This window comes from Sabethes cyaneus, chromosome 2, assembly GCF_943734655.1.
Source record: "Sabethes cyaneus chromosome 2, idSabCyanKW18_F2, whole genome shotgun sequence".
NCBI classification, from domain to species: Eukaryota; Metazoa; Arthropoda; class Insecta; order Diptera; family Culicidae; genus Sabethes; species Sabethes cyaneus.
In genome coordinates, this window is record NC_071354.1 from 76,298,375 (window position 1) to 76,321,345 (window position 22,971).

The 22,971-nt window shown below is 45.9% G+C and overlaps 1 protein-coding gene across 1 annotated transcript in view; it reads left to right on the forward strand.

The window, feature by feature from the left end:
• Positions 1–6,422, forward strand: part of LOC128735597 (E3 ubiquitin-protein ligase goliath) — an 85,477-nt gene extending 79,055 nt beyond the window's left edge. The window contains exons 8-10 of the mRNA XM_053830080.1: positions 4,488–4,640; positions 4,711–4,971; positions 5,038–6,422. Coding sequence (XP_053686055.1) covers positions 4,488–4,640; positions 4,711–4,971; positions 5,038–5,616 — 993 coding nt within the window. The 3' untranslated portion in view covers positions 5,617–6,422. The remainder of the gene's footprint in view (positions 1–4,487; positions 4,641–4,710; positions 4,972–5,037) is intronic.
• The last annotated feature ends 16,549 nt before the right edge of the window (positions 6,423–22,971 follow it).

Below are 22,971 nucleotides of genomic sequence, written 5' to 3' on the forward strand. Positions count from 1 at the left end.
TGCTAATTTCAGACCAAAAACATTACTAACAGTTAAATCTATGTTATTTAAAAATAATTATCCTAGATATTTTGTACAAGAGATTATAAAACAAAGATTACATAGAATGTACAACACGCTAGAGGTACCGACCAAAGAAACAACTAAACAATTTGTAACAATTCCCTATGTTGCCGGTTTGGGTGAAAAGCTATGTAGGTATTTGAAGCAATTCAATATTGACGTATCTCACAAACCAACTGATAAAGTAAAAGACGTTTTATTTACAAAACTAAAAGATAAAATCACAAAGGACAAAAACACAAATGTAGTGTACGAAATCAGTTGCGGACAATGTCAAAAGTCATACATAGGAGAAACTAGTCAGTTTTTGCACAAACGAATTGAACAGCATAAATATACGATAAAATCTAAAACAGTTGGTGGTACAGGTTTGACGCAACACTTTTACGAAACAGGACATAAATTTAATTTTGACGAGGCTAAAATAGTAGAAAAGATTTCCAAACATAACACCAGGCTGATTGCTGAAACGTTTCATATTAAGATTAGAGGTGAGGATAACATCGTAAACAAACAAATTGATTCTGTAGCTTTCAAAACCGCCTACAACCCTGTGATACAAAAACTTGGGAGAAAGCAGAACAGAAGATAGTTTATGTATTATGTGTTTGTAAAGAGATAGAGTGTGTAGTGTTAAGACGCAAAATGTGTAAGTCTGAATTTAAATTTAATTTGTAATATGTGTAATTTGTTAAATACATCGTTTTTAGTGTCCGCAGATGATGAGTGAAAGCCAGTAAGTAACTCGAAACGTACGGACAGACTGGCACTTGAATTTGAATTTATTTTCGCCGAAAACCGCCGATCACAAGAAGCAAACAATTTGAATTGCGGCGATCAACTCAATGGAACCATTATGACTCTGCATCACCCCACGGGTTCGCATTAGCACTAGCACATAACCTTTCAAAGCAGGCTCGTTTACTAGCTTTTATCACACTCTTAAGCGCTGCGCGTGCAGCAACCAGTGCTACTCGACATTCAGCCCTGCCTTCGTCCGAACGAGCTCTTTGCATAATTCTCCTTGCATGAAAGCACGCTCCGCGGAGTTTCAGATGTCGCAATTTCAGATGTCCACCAGTAAACCGGTGACCTCCCATACCTAGGTCGGCTTTTCCTAGGCATGGCAGCGTCACCCGCTCGCGACAGTACCTCAATCAAATGATCAGCGTTCGGATCGGGCATACCGCGTTCACCGCACTCTTTTCGGATCGCTTCCACAAATACTTCGGAATCGAAGTAAGATGTCTTCCATCCACGGGTGGTTGGAGTGTCGGCTCAACTCGCCGCCTGCCGCCTCGTTATTTAACCGACACCATAGCGGACCGCCTGATGGTCACTGTGAGTGTAGCTGTTGTCTACCCTCCAGTCTCCTATCAGACCAGGATTGCCGAAAGTCACGTCGATGATAAACTCCGCACCGTTCCTACTGAAGGTACTTGTGGTACCAACGTTGGCCAGATTTACGTTAAGCTTTGCCAGAGCCTCAAGCAGAATCCGACCCCTATGGTTCGTGCGACGACTTCCACACTCTACTGCCCATACGTTAAATTCGCTCGCCACAACCACCGGCCTTAAACCAGTCAGCACAACTGATACTCGGTCTACCATCCGCGTAAACTGCTCGATAAACCAACTCGGCGGAGCATAACAACTGCAGTAGAACACTCCACCCACTTTGGCAACCGCAAATACCTCGTCTGCAGTTGACACAACCTCCTGAACCGGGAACCTGCTTGTCGTCCATATAGCCGCCGCCCCAGACCTATCCGAGACCCAGTTGCCGTTTCCAGCAGGGACGTGATATGGATCCGTGATTATGGCAATGTCCATTGCTGACTCAGAAACTGCTTGGTGCAGCTGCTGAACCGTGCTGCAGTAGTTCAGGTTGAGTTGTGTCACTTGGACCCGTTACGTGTTTTGCGTCTCGTTTACCGGTACAGATCAGGCACTTGGGAGGCTCCGCGCAGTCCCTTGCTTTATGGCCAGCACTCCTGCTTTATGGCCAGCACTCCTGCACAACTGGCTCCTATCTGGCCCCTTGCAGTTCCAGGCTTTATGTCCGTGCTCGGAGCACCGGAAGCAAGCTTCCGACTGCTTGAGCACGCTAAGTGGGCATACCGACCACCCCACTTTTAGCCAAGCAGCTTTCAGGGCTTCGTTTCCGTCAGTCAGCGGAAGTCGTATGGTGGATACCTGGGATCGGCTAGACCCTTGCGTAGGCGAACCGCCTCGGTTGACACCACAACTCCACTTTGCTCTTTGAGAGCCTATACGACCTCGCTCAGCTCGGTGATCTCGTCCAGGTTCTTAAGCAGGAGAGTCACTTCTGGTGTGAGACCACGTACTTGCACTCCGTCCCCTAGCACTCCTTCTGCTATGGACTTGTACGCGGAACTCTTCTTGGTGGCGTCCTTCTTTAACTCGAGGATCATATCGTCCGTGCGTGAGCGGCGGATGCTTCGCACGTCCGCGACCAGATCCTTGAGTAGGGCGTCTGCTCTCATGGCCTTCAGAACCTCTGAGTATTTCGACCCGTCGGTTTTCAAGATAAGAGCGTCGCTCTTCTTCGCTCGCTTCCTTGCCGGTTTAGGTGGAGCTGTTTTTTTACTGCAGCCTCCTCCGCCTTTCCTCTTGGCTTTAACCTCGGTCCACGGGTACCCGTCTTGAAGCATCGTATGCTGCGTATGCGTATGCGTATGGAGCATCGTAGCTCTGCCAACCCGCTAGCCTGAGGGCTTTTACCAGGCGTTTTTTTCGGTCCACCAGGGGTGCTATCCCCCGGGGACTGTCTCAGACGCTTGCGGACGCCTTACCGCTGCTGGTAGCGCTTTCCGTGGCCTCCTGGGCCGCGTTGCGACACTCCGTCAACGGGCAGGCGTCCGTCTGTACTGTCTTCGACGCCTTCACGGTCACCTTCTTCGCCTCTCCTGCGCGCGCCACGAGGTCGTTGTGCGTTTTGGTCGCTGCATTCAAGGTTTTCCGAAGCATGAGCAAGCACTGCTTCAGGTTCTTGGAGAAATTGCCGCTTCCTGACGTGAACTCGATTATTATATCGAGCTGCTGTGACGTTGCTACCACTTTAGGTACAGCGTCTCCATTCTTCTCCACCCTTGGTGGAGAACGCTGGTTGCCTCCTCTCGCGAACGGGTTTTCCACCGTATCTACACTTGTTGTATTTTTGATTTTGTTTTCCATAAGAATCCCATGAGTTGAGGGGAAAGAAAAGTCCGCCACATCAGAGCCCCTCATGATGCGGTAAGGGTTGATTACTGTGGAGGGCGCTGTGGTACTCCACAGGCTCTGTTTGAGGCTGAGTATTTATAGAACCCCCCCCCCACCATTCATCCCTCGGCACGGTTCGCATGACACCTTGGATTAGGGGTTTATCCATTCATGTTTTTACTTTTACCCATGGATAACAGCTATTTAAACCATCCTCCTTTGGGGGCTTTGGACCCTCTGCTCAGGTTCTCAGTATTTTCAGGTCATCGAACATGCTTCTATCGAGATCCGTCATTTGCAGGCGGAGAGTTTACACTCAGCCTTCGCATGAGTGCCTCCTTCTCTGTCCGCATACGACCCTAGTTTCCACCGGTTGTCCGATTTCTACTAAGGAACGTATCCCGGGTGGTACCATGAGGAGGTAGAGATATGAGTTGCTAAATAAGAGGCTGTGGAACTTCGTCGTAGTTCTGGAGTGCATTATTCAACCATTTACCATCCAGGGTAATGCACACGTAACAGGGACACTGTAGATCTATCAGGAAAGACTAGTCAGTTTACGAGGTGATAGAAAACAACGAAGAGGGCAGTTCCCCTCCGCTGTCTGCATACTACAGCAAGGGTCACGAGGAAGTAGGGGCAGGAGATAGTTTACATTCTTGCATAGAAACTAGTCAGATTTCAATCTTGCATAGCAACTAGTCAGTATCCAAATCATTTAGTCCAGAAATAATGATTTAATTTCTTATGAGGCTAGCTTTTACAATAAACGGTCCCCTTTGTTAGAAGAAGAAAGTAATGAAACAAAGGTGTTGATAGTGTCTCCAAAGCGTGACAAGACGTAAAACGGAAAGAATGGAAAATTGGGTAAGAAAGGGTCATTGTAGCAACGCTTACTAAGTTTGTATAACGTTCCTGTTTACTCAAAGTTGGGAACCGGATTCAAATCCAACTTTTCTCACAGGCTCTGTGGCTATGGAAAACAGAGAGTAGGCCCAAAAGAGAATTAGGCAGAAGAAGTTGTGTAGTACCCTATATTTAGTTTCCATGTATTTTTCACTCACGGACAAGTTTTCACACACAAGAAATTTTTGGTTTTCTAATCCCTACAGCAACATAGTCCATAATGCATTATTTCGTCACTACTTTGCTAGGAGAATAATGCAAAAGCTAATCGTAATCATTATCGATTTTTTCAGTTTACCGGCAGTCAGGAGAGTATACTGCAGCTAGATATGGACATGGAAGAGGGTGATCTGATTGACGATCACAGCAGCACCGACGGAGGTGGCTACCAGCGTCGTCACAGCGTTAGTCCTCTACCACAAATTAGGGCCTCCAACGAGCATCAAGTATAAAACCGAATCTCACCTTTGCCCTTGACAAAACTAAGAATTAATTTTTTTTCGCTACTCCTTGCAGCTCTCCCGTAGTTCTTCTGAGTCCGACCTGGATCGTGAGCATCGTCGAGCCAGGGGCTCGACCAGTCTACAGCATTCCAATAGGCAGTCGCTCAGACAAGACAGTGTGGAAGAAGTTATTGTTGATGGTGCTTCCGGATGTGCTACCGTGACTGATAAGCCTGATAAAAACGACATCTGTGTGGGCTGTTTAGCTGCTGCGTTAAACAAGAAGCAGCGCAATATTGATGGAACCTTCTCGCAGGACGATGCCGACAGTGATGTACATATTTGATGTCGATCATCCATTCCTTGATTTTTATTGAGTTCGAAATTTTTCTTGTTTTAGAGCTATCCTTCCGAACAGCACGGATCCTCCAGTCTTCCTGCCACACTCAAGAAGTACAAGGGCAACCACTCCACCGGATCGTGCCGAGGAATGAACCCACCAGATCACTACCATCAGTATCCGCCACAGCAGCAGCAAAGTCAGCAATCGAAGCTTCCGTTTAAATTTTACAAAACCGAAGGTGGTCAGGTTCGGAAGAGCCGCACCCCGCTCAAGAACCTAATGTCGCAGTCCAAATCAGCACCTTGCGATGATGGTTCCCTTACGGATATCAATTTGGGTTGCGGCGAGCAAACCGATCCCTCGGAGGTTGCACCATCAGTGCCGGGAATAAACCGGGAGCCGAAGTCGGCCCGCCGGTGCTCGCTGTCGCGAACTTCGTCCAGTGGTTCGGAGTCACGAAATAATTTTGCTCACTATCAACACCAGTTGCAGCCACCACCACACCAGCAGCAATCGTCGGCATCGGATCCGGACCCGGATGATGACGGTTCGGACGAGACGGAACCGAACAGTGACAACGATTTGATTGCGAAAAGCAGAGATGGCAACGATGCTGCCGATGGCAAGAAAAAGTAATAACAGTGATATTAGGATAATTGATAGAATGGGGAGGGATGAAACGATTTTTTTTTCAGTCAATGTTTTTTCTCGTAATCCCGTTCTTCTTGATGATTATTATAGAATGAACAGAACATCAGATCACAGATTCCACAGTTCCGTAGTATTTTTGTAGCTATTAAGATTCTAACTGATAGAGTTGTAAAGTCAATATACGTGATAACGAGTAGAAAACGATAAGGGCGACGCATTTCCGCCGTAGACCGCTGTAGTTTCAACTATGGCTTTGAGTTGCTACGGACAAGTCTTACAATTGGGTTTGTTGTAACTTTCACAATACTTACTCTCTTAAACGATGCCCCTGAGGCAGTACTTATAGAAGATTTCTATAGATTAGATCGATATAGGAAAATGATCGAAACCCTAGGCCATACTTAATCTTTGATCTTTCTCGCCAAATTAACAAACAAAAGTAAACAAAACAAATAATAATAACAGCAGCAACACAGCAAAACGCCGGAATGATATTAGTGATGAAAATTTTATCTTGTTACAAAGACAAAATATGATAATAACGATATTGATAGAGGGACGAAAGCTCCAAAATAGAATTTCGTAGAAAATTCTGTAGATATTTAGGCTTTGCTCTAATCTTCCCGATCTAATAATATGCCAAGTGAACGAGCTGCAGTCAGCTAGAATGATCCGGTGTTGAAAGCATTTATCGCGTTTAACCGCTTCCGTTAGCGTTAGCGTTATCCTTCAATTGTTTCACTCAGAATAACTTTGCAACGTTCGAAAATCAAACTTACTGATCCAGGTAAAATAAGCCCTATTCTTGGTTGTTCTACAACACAGTTTGTTGTGACAATGTGTTTGGAATCTGACGGTATTCTATTATATAATGATGGGGTTTAGACTCTATCTGGTCACTGTCGGGCTGTTTTCTGTGAACAAAGCCTATTTAATTCATTAATAAATTGGACAAAATTGATTTGTTAAAAGAAACAATAAGTAAAGCAAAGGAAAGCTTAGGTGCTACATTCCGTTTCGAAACATGACCTTCTGCTTTTGTTCAACAGAATTCGCAGCCAGCTGTTAGAGTACAGGAAAATTGCGGGGCTAGTGCTACGATCCTATTAAATCTAACAGCTTCTGCCGGCTGAGATTCGAACACACGACGACTGGTGGACCAGAACCAGATACCAGGAAACAATTAAACGTTTTTATTTCATTTACTTTTAAAGTAGCGTACTCTCTACTTTCTTGGATCTGATGAATTGGCGGAGTTTTTAGTATGTCCAAACTTTTGTTTTCATTTTTATACTTATTACATTGCCCCATTAAAAAAAGTTTATAAATAAATAATAAATAAACACTTATTATACAAATATTATCATTCAAGGTATGCCTGTTTTAAGAACCAGAAGGTAAATTAAAATAAAAACATTACACACGCACACGCCTATACACGCACGCATTAGGAACTGTAATTATTTGACTTCTTTTGTTAGTTGGGTTCAGATTTTATCCAACAGATCTACTATAAACTCTGCAAATTGAAGCTGATTAAAGTTGAATCTATTTTATTTTGGTTTGGTTGCAACAGATCCTTACTAATTTTATTTTTATTGTTGCGCAACATATCTGCTACATCTATGCAACAAAAATAGTAACGTGTTGCATAAACGCTGCATAACGTTACTAGTAGAGACGCAAACCAGTGCGAATGATTAATGCATCTTGAATGCTTATAAACAGAATTCTGGAGAGACATGCTCGTTCCAAGTAGAAAAGAAGCATTATCAAAATTTACCAAAATGCAATATCCTGGAATAAACTGCTTCCCTTTTGTTTACTTTGAAGTTCAGTATACAGAAAGAGTTTAAATGATTAAAATAACTTCAGTTAATTCAGCTAGAAAAAGCATAGTAAAGCAGCACGGCAGTGACTCAAAAATGGCCGCATAGCATTTGTATGAAATTATTCGTTCGGTTAAATCAAATTCATACACGTGAAATATTGAGTCGAAAGTTGTCGATTCGTTTTTCTCCGTAGTATTTTTGTCTAAAGTAAAGACTGAAATTACACACAGCAAAGCAAAGGTAAAAACTAAAAAGACGAAAATCAATCAGGCGGGTTCCTTTTTCTCACAGTTTATTTTTCTCATGATTGATCATGTAAGGCATAAGAGTTATAGCTCTATAGTGTGATAATTTCCAACGTGACGAATAAACAGCCAGTAGGAGTAATTGGAAGGGACTCAGCAGAATAGAATAATTGCGAAACAAATATTTCAATTCGAAAATAAACATATTCTAAACCTACTGCAGAAATTAGCTCTAATATGTTAATATCACACGACCATTGATCGTTTGCTTATTGATACACTGTGATGATTTAATTAAACTGCACCAATAACATTACTGTGGTTACCAATAATAAATTGTCTTTACTAATAATTCATGTAGAATGTATAAGAGTCCTTTCAGTTTTTTCGCTGCTTGTGGGATGCTTTTTACGATTATCTAAACATTCGATTGCTTTCTTAGAGAATTGTCCTAGGCCTAAGGCTTCAGTTGCGGCTATAGCCTCATAATTGTGGCCGAATCTCTTTCTCTGAAGCACCTTTTTTAGACTTGCGAACCTCCTACCTGTTCGCCCCAAATTTGGCACAGATAGGAAGACTACAGCAGTGTAATCCTATAGTGGTCATACACGTCAGTTATGGCAACTACTATCACTATCTTCTCGTGGCGTCAGCTGGGAAACTGGGAGGCTCGTGACGACGTTGGGTATCATTTTCCTGGTCCACGCACGACTGGAGCTACAATGTGCACTAAAGGGTGTCCCACATCAAATTGCACCACAGAAGAAACGCTGTAGAAAATTATCTAATTGACCGATCCTTTTCAAACTTTCAGAAAACAAAGTGTAACCCATTGGCAAGCTTTTGGCATATTAATTTCATTTAACTTTAACACCATAACCGTAAGCTCGCACCTTACGCTTAACTCCACTCACAAAGTTTTGTACCATCCATTGGAGATTGAATCAGTTTGATGCGCTTCCTGGGGAAGCTGTTCTCGTCCATGATTTTCCATAACTCGTTCCGGTCGATGGTATCAGATGCGTCTTTGAAGTCAACGAACAAATGGTGCGTGGGAACTCTGTATTCACGGCCCTTTCGGAGGATTTGCCGCAGTGTAAATATTTGATCCGTTGTGGACCGACCTTCGACGAAGCTGGCTTGATAAGTTCTCACAAATCTGTTCGCAATTTGTGATAGTCGGCGGAAAATGATTTGGGACAGCACTTTATAGGCGGCATTGAGAACGGTGATCGCTCGATAGTTCTCATAGTCCAACTTGTCGCACTTTTTATAGATCGGGCAGATAACCCCATTTTCCACTCCTCCGGTAGCTGTTCCATATCCCAAATTCTAACAACGATCCAAATTATATGCAGATCGTCCATCAGAATACTGCCAGTCTTATCCCAACATATTTCGGCTCGCGGCACAAAGCCTTTGCGGGATCCGTTCAGTTTCTGGTAGAACTTTCGCGTTTCCTGAGAACGATGCAGCCACTCCAACTCTGCATATTCCTGCTCTTCCAGGTAGCGCTTTTTCTCCCGAAAGGTTTGGTTTCGCTGCTTCTTCTTCTGTTTGTGTCTTTCCACGTTCTGACGTGTGGCACTGTGCATCTTGGCCGCCCGCGCAGCGTTCTCCTCATCCGTCACCCTCCTACATTCATCGTCAAACCAATCGTTCCGCTGATTCCGGGGCACATGCCCGATGGAGCTCTCCGCTACACTGCTGATGGCTGTTTTGATAGTGTTCCAACAGTTCTCGAGAGGGGCTTCGTCCAGCTCGTCCTCTTCCGGCAGCGCAGCTTCGAGTGAACGCGCGTAGTTTGCGGCGACGTCTGACTGCTTCAGCCGCGCGAGGTTAAGATATCACTAGGTAGGCCTGATCCGAGCCAACGTTAGCACTTCGATAGGATCTGACGTCGATAACGTCTGAGAAGTGCCGACTGTCGATCAAAACGTGGTCGATCTGTGATTCTGTCTGATTTGGTGACCTCCAGGTGTACAACTTTTTATTGTATAGCAGTACGAAATATGCCTAATTTTTACCTAAATCATTCATTAATTCGCTCTGTATAGAAGATACGTGTTCACTTTCTTCTACAAAAGTATGTGATTTTAATAGATTCAAATGTTTGCTGAACATTAATTTTCCCTAAATAACAAAGTTTTGAAGCTACACTGAAAACCCCGATTTTTGGGGGTCCGTCATGAAAGACGCCTAATATCTCATAATCTGATAGAGAGAAATAATATTTTCAGCAAAAAGCTTTATAATAAGATTATCTAAAACTTTCTAGAACATACTATAGCTCTATGCCATCAAATTAGAAAGTTAAATTTTGCAGCGCCACCTGTGTTTGAGTTCCGAACTAATGCTAACCACCAGTCGTTGCGTCTAGTGATATACAAAAATTCTTGCGAAGACGCCATATTAAAAAAAACACTATGAAAAGAGTTATTAAAAAAGTTCACGATTTCAGAGCAATCAAACCACTGTGCACTGTGTGACGACTTGCAAAGCCTGATACACCACCCCCTGTTTCGCCGGAGGGCCAACGAAGCTCGAAAGAGCCCTCCTTTCCTGTCGGCATACACCCTTGGCTTCCACCGGGGTTGGCTACCCGATCTCCTCCAAAGTTGCCCGTATCCCGGCTGGTACCACGAGGAGCTAGGAATAGGAGTTGCTGAATAAGAGGCTATGAACCACTGTAGGGTCTATTTTATGCCTACACGTGCACAAGGCACCTGCGGTACGCATTATTCAGCCGTTTACCAGCCAAAATTTAAATTTTGATGGTTTCTATTCTTCTAGCTCACTGATAGAAGAGGGTTATTCTGTATTATTTCCACAGCGTGACCATCTCTCACGATTCTTATCCTGTTCCTTCTATTCTCCGTCTCTCCATGTAAAAGCGCCTGGAAGTGCTGCTTCCGTCTAGACGCTAGCGCCGTTTTGACAGTAAATAGATTACCCACAAAACTGATTATTTGAGAAAAGTATTTGAAATAAGACTCAGATACAGCCTGTAACTGTAACTTACAAGACTTTCTTACTTGAAATTCTTCGTCAGTGCGAATAAGCTGAAATATATAGGGTGATTTATGTATTTTGGATAGGCGTGATAGGCGTTACGCTTACGCTTTTATGGACATTTCTATTTGATTTTGCCGTCCAAAATAAAGTACGCGTAACGTCTGTCCAAAATACATAAATCACCCTATATATTTCAGCTTATTCGCACTGACGAAGAATTTCAAGTAAGAAAGTCTTGTAAGTTACAGTTACAGGCTGTATCTGAGTCTTATTTCAAATACTTTTTTCAAATAATCGGTTTTGTTGGCAACCTATTTACTGTCAAAACGGCGCTAGCGTCTATACTTTTCGCGGCAGCTACGAGTTCCTCGTTGGAGACACGTATTTCATCGGCGTCTACCTCCTCAACTTCACCGTATGGACAAGGTGGCCAGATCGTTGTATCGTGCTCCGAGAAAAGCGCTTCAATGATGATCTTTAGCCTCTCTGGACACGTTTCTGTGGGCGTCGTCGGACCTCTTATCCTTGCCATTGCAACTCGATATGCGTCACCCCAGGGGTTAGCATCAGCATCTCGACAAAGTTCCTTAAAGCAGTTGGATTTACTTTGAATTATTGCCCGTTTCAATGCTGCCTTGGCCACCCGGTGCACGCTTCTCCGTGCCTCTCCCTCAGAGGTGTTCTTTGCCCGTTGAAAGCTTCTTCTGGTCCTAAGGCATTCAGCACGAAGTTCCCCGAGTGCGTCATTCCACCAGTAAGCAGGTGCCCGTCTGTTTCTAGGCTCCCGTTTTCTAGGCATTGTGACATCGCATGCCTTTGCAAGCGTTTCTGTCAGTTCATCCGCTGTCAGGTCCAGGGAGTCACTATCGACACGTAGAGCCTCGACAAAAAGTTTTCTGTCAAATACTTTCGTTTTCCACTTCCGTCCGCAGTCCCTAATTCTTCGTGGTACCACGGGATTCTTGCGACCAATGGTATATCGAATCGCCTGGTGGTCGCTATACGTGAAGTCCTCACTGACTCTCCAGTTCATGCTTACTGCTAGCGGCGGGCTGCAGAAAGTAACATCGACAATGGATTCATGGCCATTCCTTCTAAATGTGCTAGTGTTACCTACGTTACACTGTGTAACTTCTAGCTTCGTTAGAGCTTCTAGCAAACTGTACCCTCTTGCGTTTGTATATCTGCTTCCCCATTCCGCTGCCCAGGCATTGAAGTCACCTCCAATGATGATCGGCCTCCGTCCGATAAGCTCTTCAGTTAGCTCATTTAGCATATAATGAAACTGATCCATAGTCTATCTTGGTGGAGCGTAACAGCTGCATATATAGATTCCATTGACTTTGGCAATCACGAACCCCTCATGCGATCTGTCTATTACCTCCTGGATCGGGTATCTTCCCATTACGTGAATTGCAGCCATAGCTGCTTTGTCCGCCACCCAGTTACCGTTATCGAGAGGAACACGATACGGCTTCGCAATAATTGCAACATCGCACTTTGCTTCTGTCGTCGACTGCCACAACAGTTGCTGCGCAGTGTCACAATGATTGAGGTTGATTTGGACTACCTCTATCATTTCTGGCACGCCGCCGCCTTCTTAAACTCTGGGCATCTGAACCCTCCCGTCGCGTGGTCTTTTTCTGTTTTGCAGAGCAAACGCCTTGGTGGGTTTTTGCAATTCAGAGCAAAGTGTCCCTCTTGACCGCATTTCCTGCATAGCTTGGATCTATCAGGTCCATCGCAGCTGCTCGTCAAGTGGCCAAAGCCCATGCATTTGAAGCATCTCTCCGTTTCTTTACTCGGGCGAGGAATGGCTTTGAGTGGGCACACAGACCATCCCACTTTCACTTTACCCAGCTTCAGAACCCTTTCAGCTGCCATCACCGAGAGTCGTATCGTTGCCGTCTGCGTGCGGCCATACGTTTCTTTTAATCGGATTGCCATTGGTACACCCTGAAGGTCACATTTTTCCGTCAGCACCTTCCTTAGTTCTTCTTCTGTTGTGACCTCGTCTAAGTTCCTACATAAGACTACTGACTCCTGAGATAAGCCTCTCGCGTTCGCCTCTTCGCCGAGAGCCCTTTCAATGAGCTCTTTGAAGGCTGTACTCTTGACCGTAGGGTCTTTCTTTAATTCGAACAGCATTTCACCGTTCTGAGTGCGCCTAGTCTTCATCACCTTCTCCCCAAGCTCCTTCAGGTCAGGGTCGGCTCTTACTTTCCGAAGGATGTCGGCATATGTCAATTTACCCGTTGCATCAACGATTAGGGCATCGCCTCTTTTTTTCTCACGACGCTTCTCACGACGCTTCTCCTTTTCCTTTTCCTTTCGCTCTTTTTCTTTCGCTTTTTTCTCCATCTCTTTCTTTTTTCTCTTTTCGACGGTCTGCCAGTCCTCCTTCTCTTCTGCTGGGTTTTCGAGTTCGTCAAAGTCTTCCTGTACGTTATCTCCGTCCTGGTCGACGTTTTTTGTCCACTGGGGATTCCTTGTCCCCTGGTGAGTCACGATCTCGTTTCTCGGTGCGCAAGTTACGAAATGCCCGAGGTGTAACCTGTACTCCGACCTCTACCATCTCAGCTTGGTCTGACAGCGCTAATTCAGCAGTTGCGGCTCTGTTCATTAGCGCTAAGTACTCCCTTTTAGCGGCATTCAGTGCAGTTTGAATACCAATCACTTACTGCTTAATCTCATTGTTGACGCTCTAACGAACTCGTAGAGGTTAGTGACCCTATCCATAGCCTGTGCCAGTCTCGTGTTTTTGAAATCATCTCCTGGAAGTCCTCGACTAGACTTCGATGTAAGCATCTCGGTAAAGTCGCGACCATTTATGTGCGCTTCTTGCTGCTCAGCAGTAACACTGCTGTTGTTGAACATTGTTGACATCGCACGTTCCAACACTGGCGATCGCAATAATTTTCCGCTTTTTGCAGACACATTTGCATCACTGTCAGTCGTGTCCATCTCACCTTCGTCGTCATCTCTCTGATAGTTTCGATTGTTTTCCATATTGTTGGGTCCCCCCTTCGGGCCGCTATCTCCATTCGTTGTACATAGTCGCCTGAATGTGATCCCATGGTTGTCTATGCAAGCAGGGAGGCCATGGTCCTTTATGGGAAACCATGTTCAGAGCCAGATTGGCGCAATCAGGAATGTTTCAACTGATCCTAGTACTACCAAAGCACCACTTTGGAAATGAGTTTTGAACGTACCCGAAGGCCTGCCAAGGTTTTACCGGGACTGAGGCAACCAAGTCATTAACCCACTCGCCATTTCAGGGAGGTATCACCCTTCCTTACTCAGAGAGTAGAATGGCTCAGAAGCGAACTTCTTAGCGTCAAATCCAATCGTGCATTCCAGTAACCAGTATACCATAATTAGGATCTTACTGGCGTTAATCCTAATGTGCTCACCGTACGTAATTGATTAACGTCACAAGCACCATCAGGACACTCGGCAAGACACTTATAGCGGTGTCAGATCGCATTGACGAGGTTTCGGAATTTTGTAGCATTTTTTAGGAGACTCGCCATGCCCAGAGCTCGCCCCACCACACCTATCCAACTCACCGGGTGGATCAACCGTAAACGCCATGGCGCTGGATGGCGTTCGCATTCCCCTACCATGTGTGTGTGTGTGTGTGTGTGTGTGTGTGTGTGTGTGTGTGTGTGTGTGTGTGTGTGTGTGTGTGTGTGTGTGTGTGTGTGTGTGTGTGTGTGTGTGTGTGTGTGTGTGTGTGTGTGTGTGTGTGTGTGTGTGTGTGTGTGTGTGTGTGTGTGTGTGTGTGTGTGTGTGTGTGTGTGTGTGTGTGTGTGTGTGTGTGTGTGTGTGTGTGTGTGTGTGTGTGTGTGTGTGTGTGTGTGTGTGTGTGTGTGTGTGTGTGTGTGTGTGTGTGTGTGTGTGTGTGTGTGTGTGTGTGTGTGTGTGTGTGTGTGTGTGTGTGTGTGTGTGTGTGTGTGTGTGTGTGTGTGTGTGTGTGTGTGTGTGTGTGTGTGTGTGTGTGTGTGTGTGTGTGTGTGTGTGTGTGTGTGTGTGTGTGTGTGTGTGTGTGTGTGTGTGTGTGTGTGTGTGTGTGTGTGTGTGTGTGTGTGTGTGTGTGTGTGTGTGTGTGTGTGTGTGTGTGTGTGTGTGTGTGTGTGTGTGTGTGTGTGTGTGTGTGTGCGTGTGTGTGCGTGTGTGTGTGTGCGTGCGTGCGTGTGTGTGCGTGTGTGTGTGTGTGTGTGTGTGTGTGTGTGTGTGTGCGTGTGTGTGTGTGTGCGTGCGTGCGTGCGTGCGTGTGTTTTTTTTTTTTTTTTTTTTTTTTTTTTTAACGGGTAGGGAAATCGTCTATCAGACACCTGAGAAGACAGCTCAGGGAGTGGGGTTTGGTATCCCGTGAAGATCGTGAAGATCCAGACCCACTAAAACCCTACTCGAGTCTCCAGCCTCAATCCCCCCTGGAACCACCTTATCGGTATTACTTCAGGGAGGGGCTATTGTGCTTAACGCACGCTCTTAGATATCTACTGGACTATGGTAGTTAGGCTGTTTATTTGCCGTTGATCGGCTTTCCAGCGGTTTTGTAGCTCAAGTACGATCTGGGTAGCAGCCGCATTGACCGCACCCCAGACGTCCGAGCTAGAACACATCCTTTGGACTAAGTTATCCGGAGTAGTGTCCTGTCCGCTAACTGCCATCATGTTGCTTCTCACGCCCTCGAAACGAGGGCATATGAAGAAAGCATGCTCTGCAGTTTCCTCAACGTCCGCGCATTCGGGACACTCGGGGGACTCCGCATGCCCAAATTTGTGCAGATACTGTCTAAAACAACCATGCCCTGACAGAATCTGTGTCAGGTGGAAGTTGACTTCGCCATGACGCCTGTTGACCCATCCGGATAGTTCCGGGATAAGTCTATGTGTCCACCGGCCTTTTGTGGAATCAGACCATGCCCGCTGCCATGTGATCATCGAGGCCGATCTTGTGGTACTCCGTATGCCTCTAGTTCCACGTTGGTTGAAGCACTCTACGTCCTCGCTGATGATGATACCAATAGGCATCATACCCGCTAAGACGCAGATTGCGTCATGTGAAACTGTGCGGTACGCACTCGCCACTCTTAAACACATGAGACGATAGGTGCTTTCCAGCTTGGCTAGATAGCTTTTGGTACCTAACGCCGATGACCACACCGGCCCGCCATACCTAAGTATGGACTGGACCACGTTGGCTATAAGCCTTCGCTTGCTGCCATATACCGCAGAGCTATTAGACATCATACGAGACAATGCCGAAATAGCTGTGGAAGCCTTCTTGCAGGCATAGTCGACGTGGCTCCCGAACTTGAGCTTGTCGTCGACCATGACTCCAAGGAGTTTTAAGAACCGCGTTGACGAAATAGTGCAGTCCCCGACACTGATATTTGCTTGCTGCACCGACTTGCGGTTGTTAACCACGATAACCTCCGTTTTATGATGCGCTAGGTCCAGTTTCCTGGATCGCATCCAATCTTCAACAATGCTTATAGAGTGGGCAGCCGTCAACTCAACCTCTCTGATAGATTCACCGTAGACTTCCAAGGTGATATCGTCCGCAAAGCCGACAATCGCCACCCCTACCGGAAACTTTAGCTTCAACACCTCGTCATACATGACGTTCCACAACACCGGGCCCAGTATGGAACCTTGCGGAACCCCTGAGGTGATTGGAACGCATTTCTGACTCTCCTCCGTGTTGTAGCATAGCACACGATTCTGGAAATAATTTTCCAGAATCCTGTACAGCGACACCGGCACTTGGACGTTCCGAAGCGAGCTGGCTATGGAGTCCCAACTAGCGCTATTAAACGCATTTCTCACGTCGAGCGTGACAACTGCGCAAGAACGAATACCTGTCCTCTTGGGCTGGATTGCCACCTCGGCTGTCTTAGTGACAGACAAGATGGCATCCACCGTAGATTTGCCTTTTCGGAAGCCGAATTGGTTCCTTGACAGACCGTTTGTACCCTCCGTGTACTGTACGAGTCTGTTAAGGATAACCCTCTCCAGCACCTTGCCGGCAGTATCGAGTAGACAGATCGGCCTATATGACGAGGGGACACCCGGAGGTTTTCCCGGCTTCGGCAATAGGACCAGGTTCTGTCGCTTCCATCTGTCCGGGAAGTGGCCAGCTTCCAGGCATCTATTCATTACTGCCCCGAATAATTCGGGAGCCTCTAAAATAGCCGCTTTAATGGCCATATTCGGGATACCGTCTGGCCCCGGTGCCTTGCTCACCTTTAGGGATTTAGCGATATCAATGAGTTCCTCGTTCGTAACCGTCACTTCCTCCCCGACCTCCAAACCGCCGTCGCCCACGTTACTTTGGATGTTCGGCTGGGAGGCCGACCATCCTACGCTATGGTCTGAGATACTGGAACGTCGGTCGTGGGACGACTCAGCGGCCTGGGGCCAGGGCCTTGGCTCGTGGCGCGGAAAGAGGCCCTCGATGATCCGCTCCAGCATCTCTGGCGATTGCTCAGCGGGCGCCATCACACCCTTGGTCTTTGCCATTACGACTCTGTAGGCATCACCCCACGGGTTCGCATTGGCACTAGCACATAACCTTTCAAAGCAGTCTCGTTTACTAGCTTTTATCCCGCTCTTAAGCGCTGCGCGTGCAGCAACAAGTGCTACTCGACATTCAGCCCTGCTTTCATCCGAACGAGCTCTTTGCATAATTCTCCTCGCACGAAAGCACGCTCCGCGGAGTTCCGCAATTTCATCTGTCCACCAGTAAGCCGGTGACCTGCCATACCTAGGACGACCTTTCCTAGGCATGGTAGCGTCACATGCTCGCGACAGTACCTCAACCAAATGATCAGCGTTCGGATCGGGCATACCGCGATCACCGCACTCTCTCCGGATCGCTTCCACAAATACTTCGGGATCGAAGTATGATGTCTTCCATCCACGGGTGGTTGGAGTATTGGCCCTACTCGCCGCCTGCCGCCTCGTTATCTGACCGACACCATAGCGGACCGCCTGGTGGTCACTGTGAGTGTAGCCATTATCTACCCGCCAGTCTCCTATCAGACCAGGACTACCGAAAGTCACGTCGATGATAGACTCCGCACCGTTCCTACTGAAGGTACTTGTGTTGCCGACGTTGGCCAGATCTACGTTGAGCTTTGCCAGAGCTTCAAGCAGAATCCGACCCCTATGGTTCGTGCGACGACTTCCCCACTCTACCGCCCAAGCGTTAAAGTCGCCCGCCACAACCACCGGCCTTAAACCAGTCAGCACAACTGATACTCGGTCTACCATCCGCGTAAACTGCTCGATAGACCAACTCGGCGGAGCATAACAACTGCAGTAGAACACTCCACCCACTTTGGCAACCGCAAATCCCTCGTCTGCAGTTGACACAACCTCCTGAACCGGGAACCTGCTTGTTGTCCATATAGCCGCCGTCACAGACCTATCCGAGACCCAGTTGCCGTTTCCGGCAGGAACGCGATATGGATCCGAGACTATGGCAATGTCCATTGCTGACTCAGAAACTGCTTGGTGTAACAGCTGCTGAGCTGTGCTGCAGTGGTTCAGGTTGAGTTGTGTCACTTGCACTATGAACGTGGCTTAGTCGCCGGCACACCGGCCGGGCACCTTGGACCTCCCGTTACGTGCTTTGCGTCCCGTTTACCGGTACAGATCAGGCACTTAGGAGGCTCCGCGCAGTCCTTTGCTTTATGGCCAGCACTGCCACATCTCCTGCACAACTGGCTCCTATCTGGCCCCTTGCAGTTCCAGGCTTTATGTCCGTGCTCGAAACACCGGAAGCAAGCTTCCGACTGCTTGGACACGCTCAGTGGGCATACCGACCACCCCACTTTTAGCCTAGCAGCTTTCAGGGCTTTGTTTCCATCAATCAGCGGAAGTCGTATGGTGGCTACCTGGGTCCCGGCCGGACCCTTGCGTAGGCGAACCGCCTCGGTTGCCACCACCACTCCACTTTGCTCTTTGAGAGCTTGTACGACCTCACGCACTTCGGTGATCTCGTCCAGGTTCTTAAGCTGGAGAGTCACTTCTGGTGTGAGAGCACGTACCTTTACTCCGTCCCCGAGCACTCCTTCCGCTATGGGCTTGTATGCGGAACTCTTCTTTGTGGCGTCCTTCTTTAACTCGAGGATCATATCGCCCGTGCGTGAGCGGCGGATGCTCCGTACGTCCGCGCCCAGATCCTTGAGTAGGGCGTCTCCTCTCATGGCCTTCAGAACCTCCGAGTATTTCGACCCGTCGGTTTTCAGGATAAGAGCGTCGCCCTTCTTCGCTCGCTTTCTTGCCGGTTTAGGTGGAGCAGTTTTTTTACTGGAGCCTCCTCCGCCTTTTCTCTTGGCCCTAACCTCGGTCCACGGGCCACCTGTCTTGGAGCTTCCCGCTGGTTCATCGGTTAGCTCTGCCAACCCGCTAGCCTGAGGGCTTTTACCGATCAGGCGTTTTTTCGGTCCGCCAGGGGTGCTATCCCCCGGGGACTGTCTCGGGCGCTTGGCGGATGCCTTACCGCTGCTGGTAGCGCTTTCCGTAGCCTCCTGGGCCGCGTTACGACACTCCGTCAACGGGCAAGCGTCCGTTTGTACTGCCTTCGACGCCTTCACGGTCACCTTCTTAGCCTCTCCTGCACGCGCCACGAGGTCGTTGTGCGTTTTGGTCGCTGCATTCAAGGTTCTCCGAAGCATGAGCAAGCTCTGCTTCAGGTCCTTGGAGAAATTGCCGCGGCCTGACGTAAACTCGATTATTACCTCGAGCTGCTGTGACGCTGCTACCACTTTAGGTACAGCGTCTCTGTTTTTCTCCATCGCCCTGATAAGCGCTGGGCCGTTCATCGCTGTGTCCGGCGTGGTAGGCATACCGCTGCCATTGCCACCCACACTAGCGCTCCTAGTTGCATCCTTCTCCACCCTTGGTGGAGAACGCTGGATGCCTCCTCTAGCGAACGGGTTTTCCACCGTATCCACACTTGTTGTATTTTTGATTTTGTCTTCCATAAGAATCCCACGAGTTGAGGGGAAATAAAAGTCCGCCACATCAGAGCCCCTCATGATGCGGTAAGGGCTGATTACTGTGGAGGGCGCTCTGGTACTCCACAGGCTCCGTTTGAGGCTGAGTATTTATAGAACCCCCCCCACCATTCATCCCTCGGCACGGGTCGCATGACACCTTGGATTAGGGGTTTATCCATTCATGTTTTTACTTTTAGCCATGGATAATAGCTATTAAAACCATCCTCCTTTGGGGGCTTTGGACCCTCTGCTCAGGTTCTCGGTATTTTCAGGTTCATCGAACATGCTTCTACCGAGATCCGTCATTTGCAGGCGGAGAGTTTACACTCAGCCTTCGCATGAGTGCCCCCTTCTCTGTCCGCATACGACCCTAGTTTCCACCGGTTGTCCGATTTCCACTAAGGAGCGTATCCCGGATGGTACCACGAGGAGGTAGAGATAGGAGTTGCTAAATAAGAGGCTGTGGAACTTCGTGGTAGTTCTGGAGCGCATTATTCAACCATTTACCATCCACACGTGCGTGTGTGTGTGTGTGTGTGTGTGTGTGTGTGTGTGTGTGTGCGCGTGTGTGTGTGTGTGCGCGTGTGTGTGTGTGTGTGCGTGTGTGTGTGCGTGTGTGTGTGTGTGTGTGTGTGTGTGTGTGTGTGTGTGTGTGCGTGTGTGTGTGTGCGTGTGTGTGTGTGAGTGTGTGTGTGTGTGTGTGTGTGTGTGTGTGTGTGTGTGTGTGTGTGTGTGTGTGTGTGTGCGTATGTAACGCATTTTTGCGGCTCACTTTTCTCAGTGATGGCTGGATCGATTTTGATGTTCTTAGTGTCGAATGAAATGTCTAATTGTCCCATAACTCGCTATTAAAATTCATACTGATCGGACTTTTGCTTCAAAAGTTATGTATAAAAATACGAAAAATACGTGACTTCATTCTCTCAGGGGGCCCCTCTCAGGATTTGAACAAAACTGATTGCAAATGAAAGGAAAGCCTTTAAAAGCCCAAACCTCAACTTTTCATGATGATTGGGCTTGTAGTTTGAAAGTTGCATAAAGAAATATTTTAAAAAAGTATTTAAAATATATTTTTGCCACATACAGGTATTAATTCAATAAAAAATATTTTTAAATTTATTTTTATTTGGAAATTACCGTTGAGATCTTTTACACGAAATCGAGTTTTTGAAAATCGGACGATTCATTAAAAAGCTATTCAAACTCAAACATTCAAACATATCAATCAAGCGTTGATTGTATTCAATATATGTGTGGTGTAAGTTTGTGTGTAGCTATGCGTATATGTTTTTATGTGTGTATCTATGTATGTGTGTATCTATGTATGTGTGTATCTATGTATGTGTGTATCTATGTATGTGTGTATGTGTCTATGTATGTGTGTACAAGTTGCATTGAAATACAAGAAAAATGAGAAACGTTTCATTTGTCATTTAGTTCACTTGCTGTTACTCGCAATCGGACAAGAAAAACAGAAAAGCGAAGAATAGCAGTTGATTTAAGCATATAGGTACAGAGATGTATAGGATAAAAAATGCTGTAATAAGTTGATTTTCTCAATAGAAGTTACACAAATTTCAAACAAATTTTGCGCAAATGGGACCATTTAAGCTATCACAAAAACAAGCGCTGGAAAAACGATCATATTTTCCATCCTCAAGCATGTTTATGGCGCTATTTTTACACTATTTCTTTAATCTCATCTCGTTTCCTTAACCTAACATACAACATTGTAAAATCGATACGATAAAGCTAATGACTATCTTTTCGTGAAAGTACATTCACAAGAAGCTCCATTTTTAGTTTCATACGTATCGATTATCAACATGAGCGCCCGCCAAGAAAAAGTTCAATTTCTATTTTTTGTTTTCCATGTCTATCGTTCTACCCAGTTATTTTTTCATTAAAGATATATTACAAAATTTAAATCAAATACATAAGTAAATTGTCATCGAAGTATCATTTTCGTTCCTTTTTAAAGTGTAAAAGGGAATTTTTTTTTGCATATTTGTTTTGTTTTTGTCCTTCCGGTGTTGGGCAGGGGGAAAAGGGGGGGATGGTCGAAAAAAACAAAGAGATTTTTTAATCGACCAAAAAAAATGCGTTTTAAGCATTTTTACTTAAAGTTTAAACGTAAAGACAAGATCTGTTGTTGCTTTTTATATGTACGTTCTTATTTTTCATGCAAAAATCTACCAAATGAAACACAAATTTTTTTTTGCTGATTTCTGAAATTCCATGTTCGAATTTCCATTTCTGTTTCGTGTTAGAGGCTGTAGGCTGTAGATCCCACAGATAATTGATTTTTTTTTTTAAATTGACTTAGATCCCACAAATTATATTTTGCCCCTCGATTTTTCAAGCCAATTTCAAAGATTGTGAGGGGTGGCAAAAACTTTAAAATAATTTGCAATGACCTGATTAAAATAAAAACTAAGGTGTTGATAAAATTAAATGTCATTTACAAATATTTACACACCCTAGGAAAGAAACTATAATTATAGCACGTAGTACGTTCTTATGAACTTTACTGCTAAATGACAATTTTGAGGAATAAACAACTAGTATTTAAAAATATAGTCAACTTAATTATAGATGGTACTAAGAATTAATTGTTATTAATTGTTAAGTAATTAATTGTTATTAATAAGGTAGGTTCAGTTTCTGTTCGAAATCAAAATCATAATTTATAATTTAAATAACTTCAGCAGTAACCTCCTACAGACATGTTAGTTGTCCTAATTTCAAGAAGCGCGGGTTCAGGTGGAACCACCTCTCGCAACTTACAGCCTAGTCATTAAACTTTGGAAACGCTCATAATTTCCCATAAATTTCGTAACAAGATACACTCGAACAGTATCCAACCGCCATACATCACTAATTAAACGTTTTCCGTACTGATGCCCGTGGAAAATTTAAATCCACAACCCCATCATTCAAAATCAGAAAGAGAACATATCTTCTCGTTGTTCATCGTGAACGGCAGCAACCGCAGTAGTCTCTCGTCTACCTACCGGTTTCGATCTGATGATGGTGGCAATCACTCAACGCAACCGTATCTACTCTTTCACTTGCATTTTTGAATGTTCGTTCACATTCGACGAGTCCGTAACTGACCTGGGATTGATGGCTCGGTTCATTACCGATCATAGCCGGGTTGACTGTTCCCGTCGTTAATAATCCGTTCTAGAAGTGATATTTAATTCGATTGGACACGCAAAATTTTCCTACT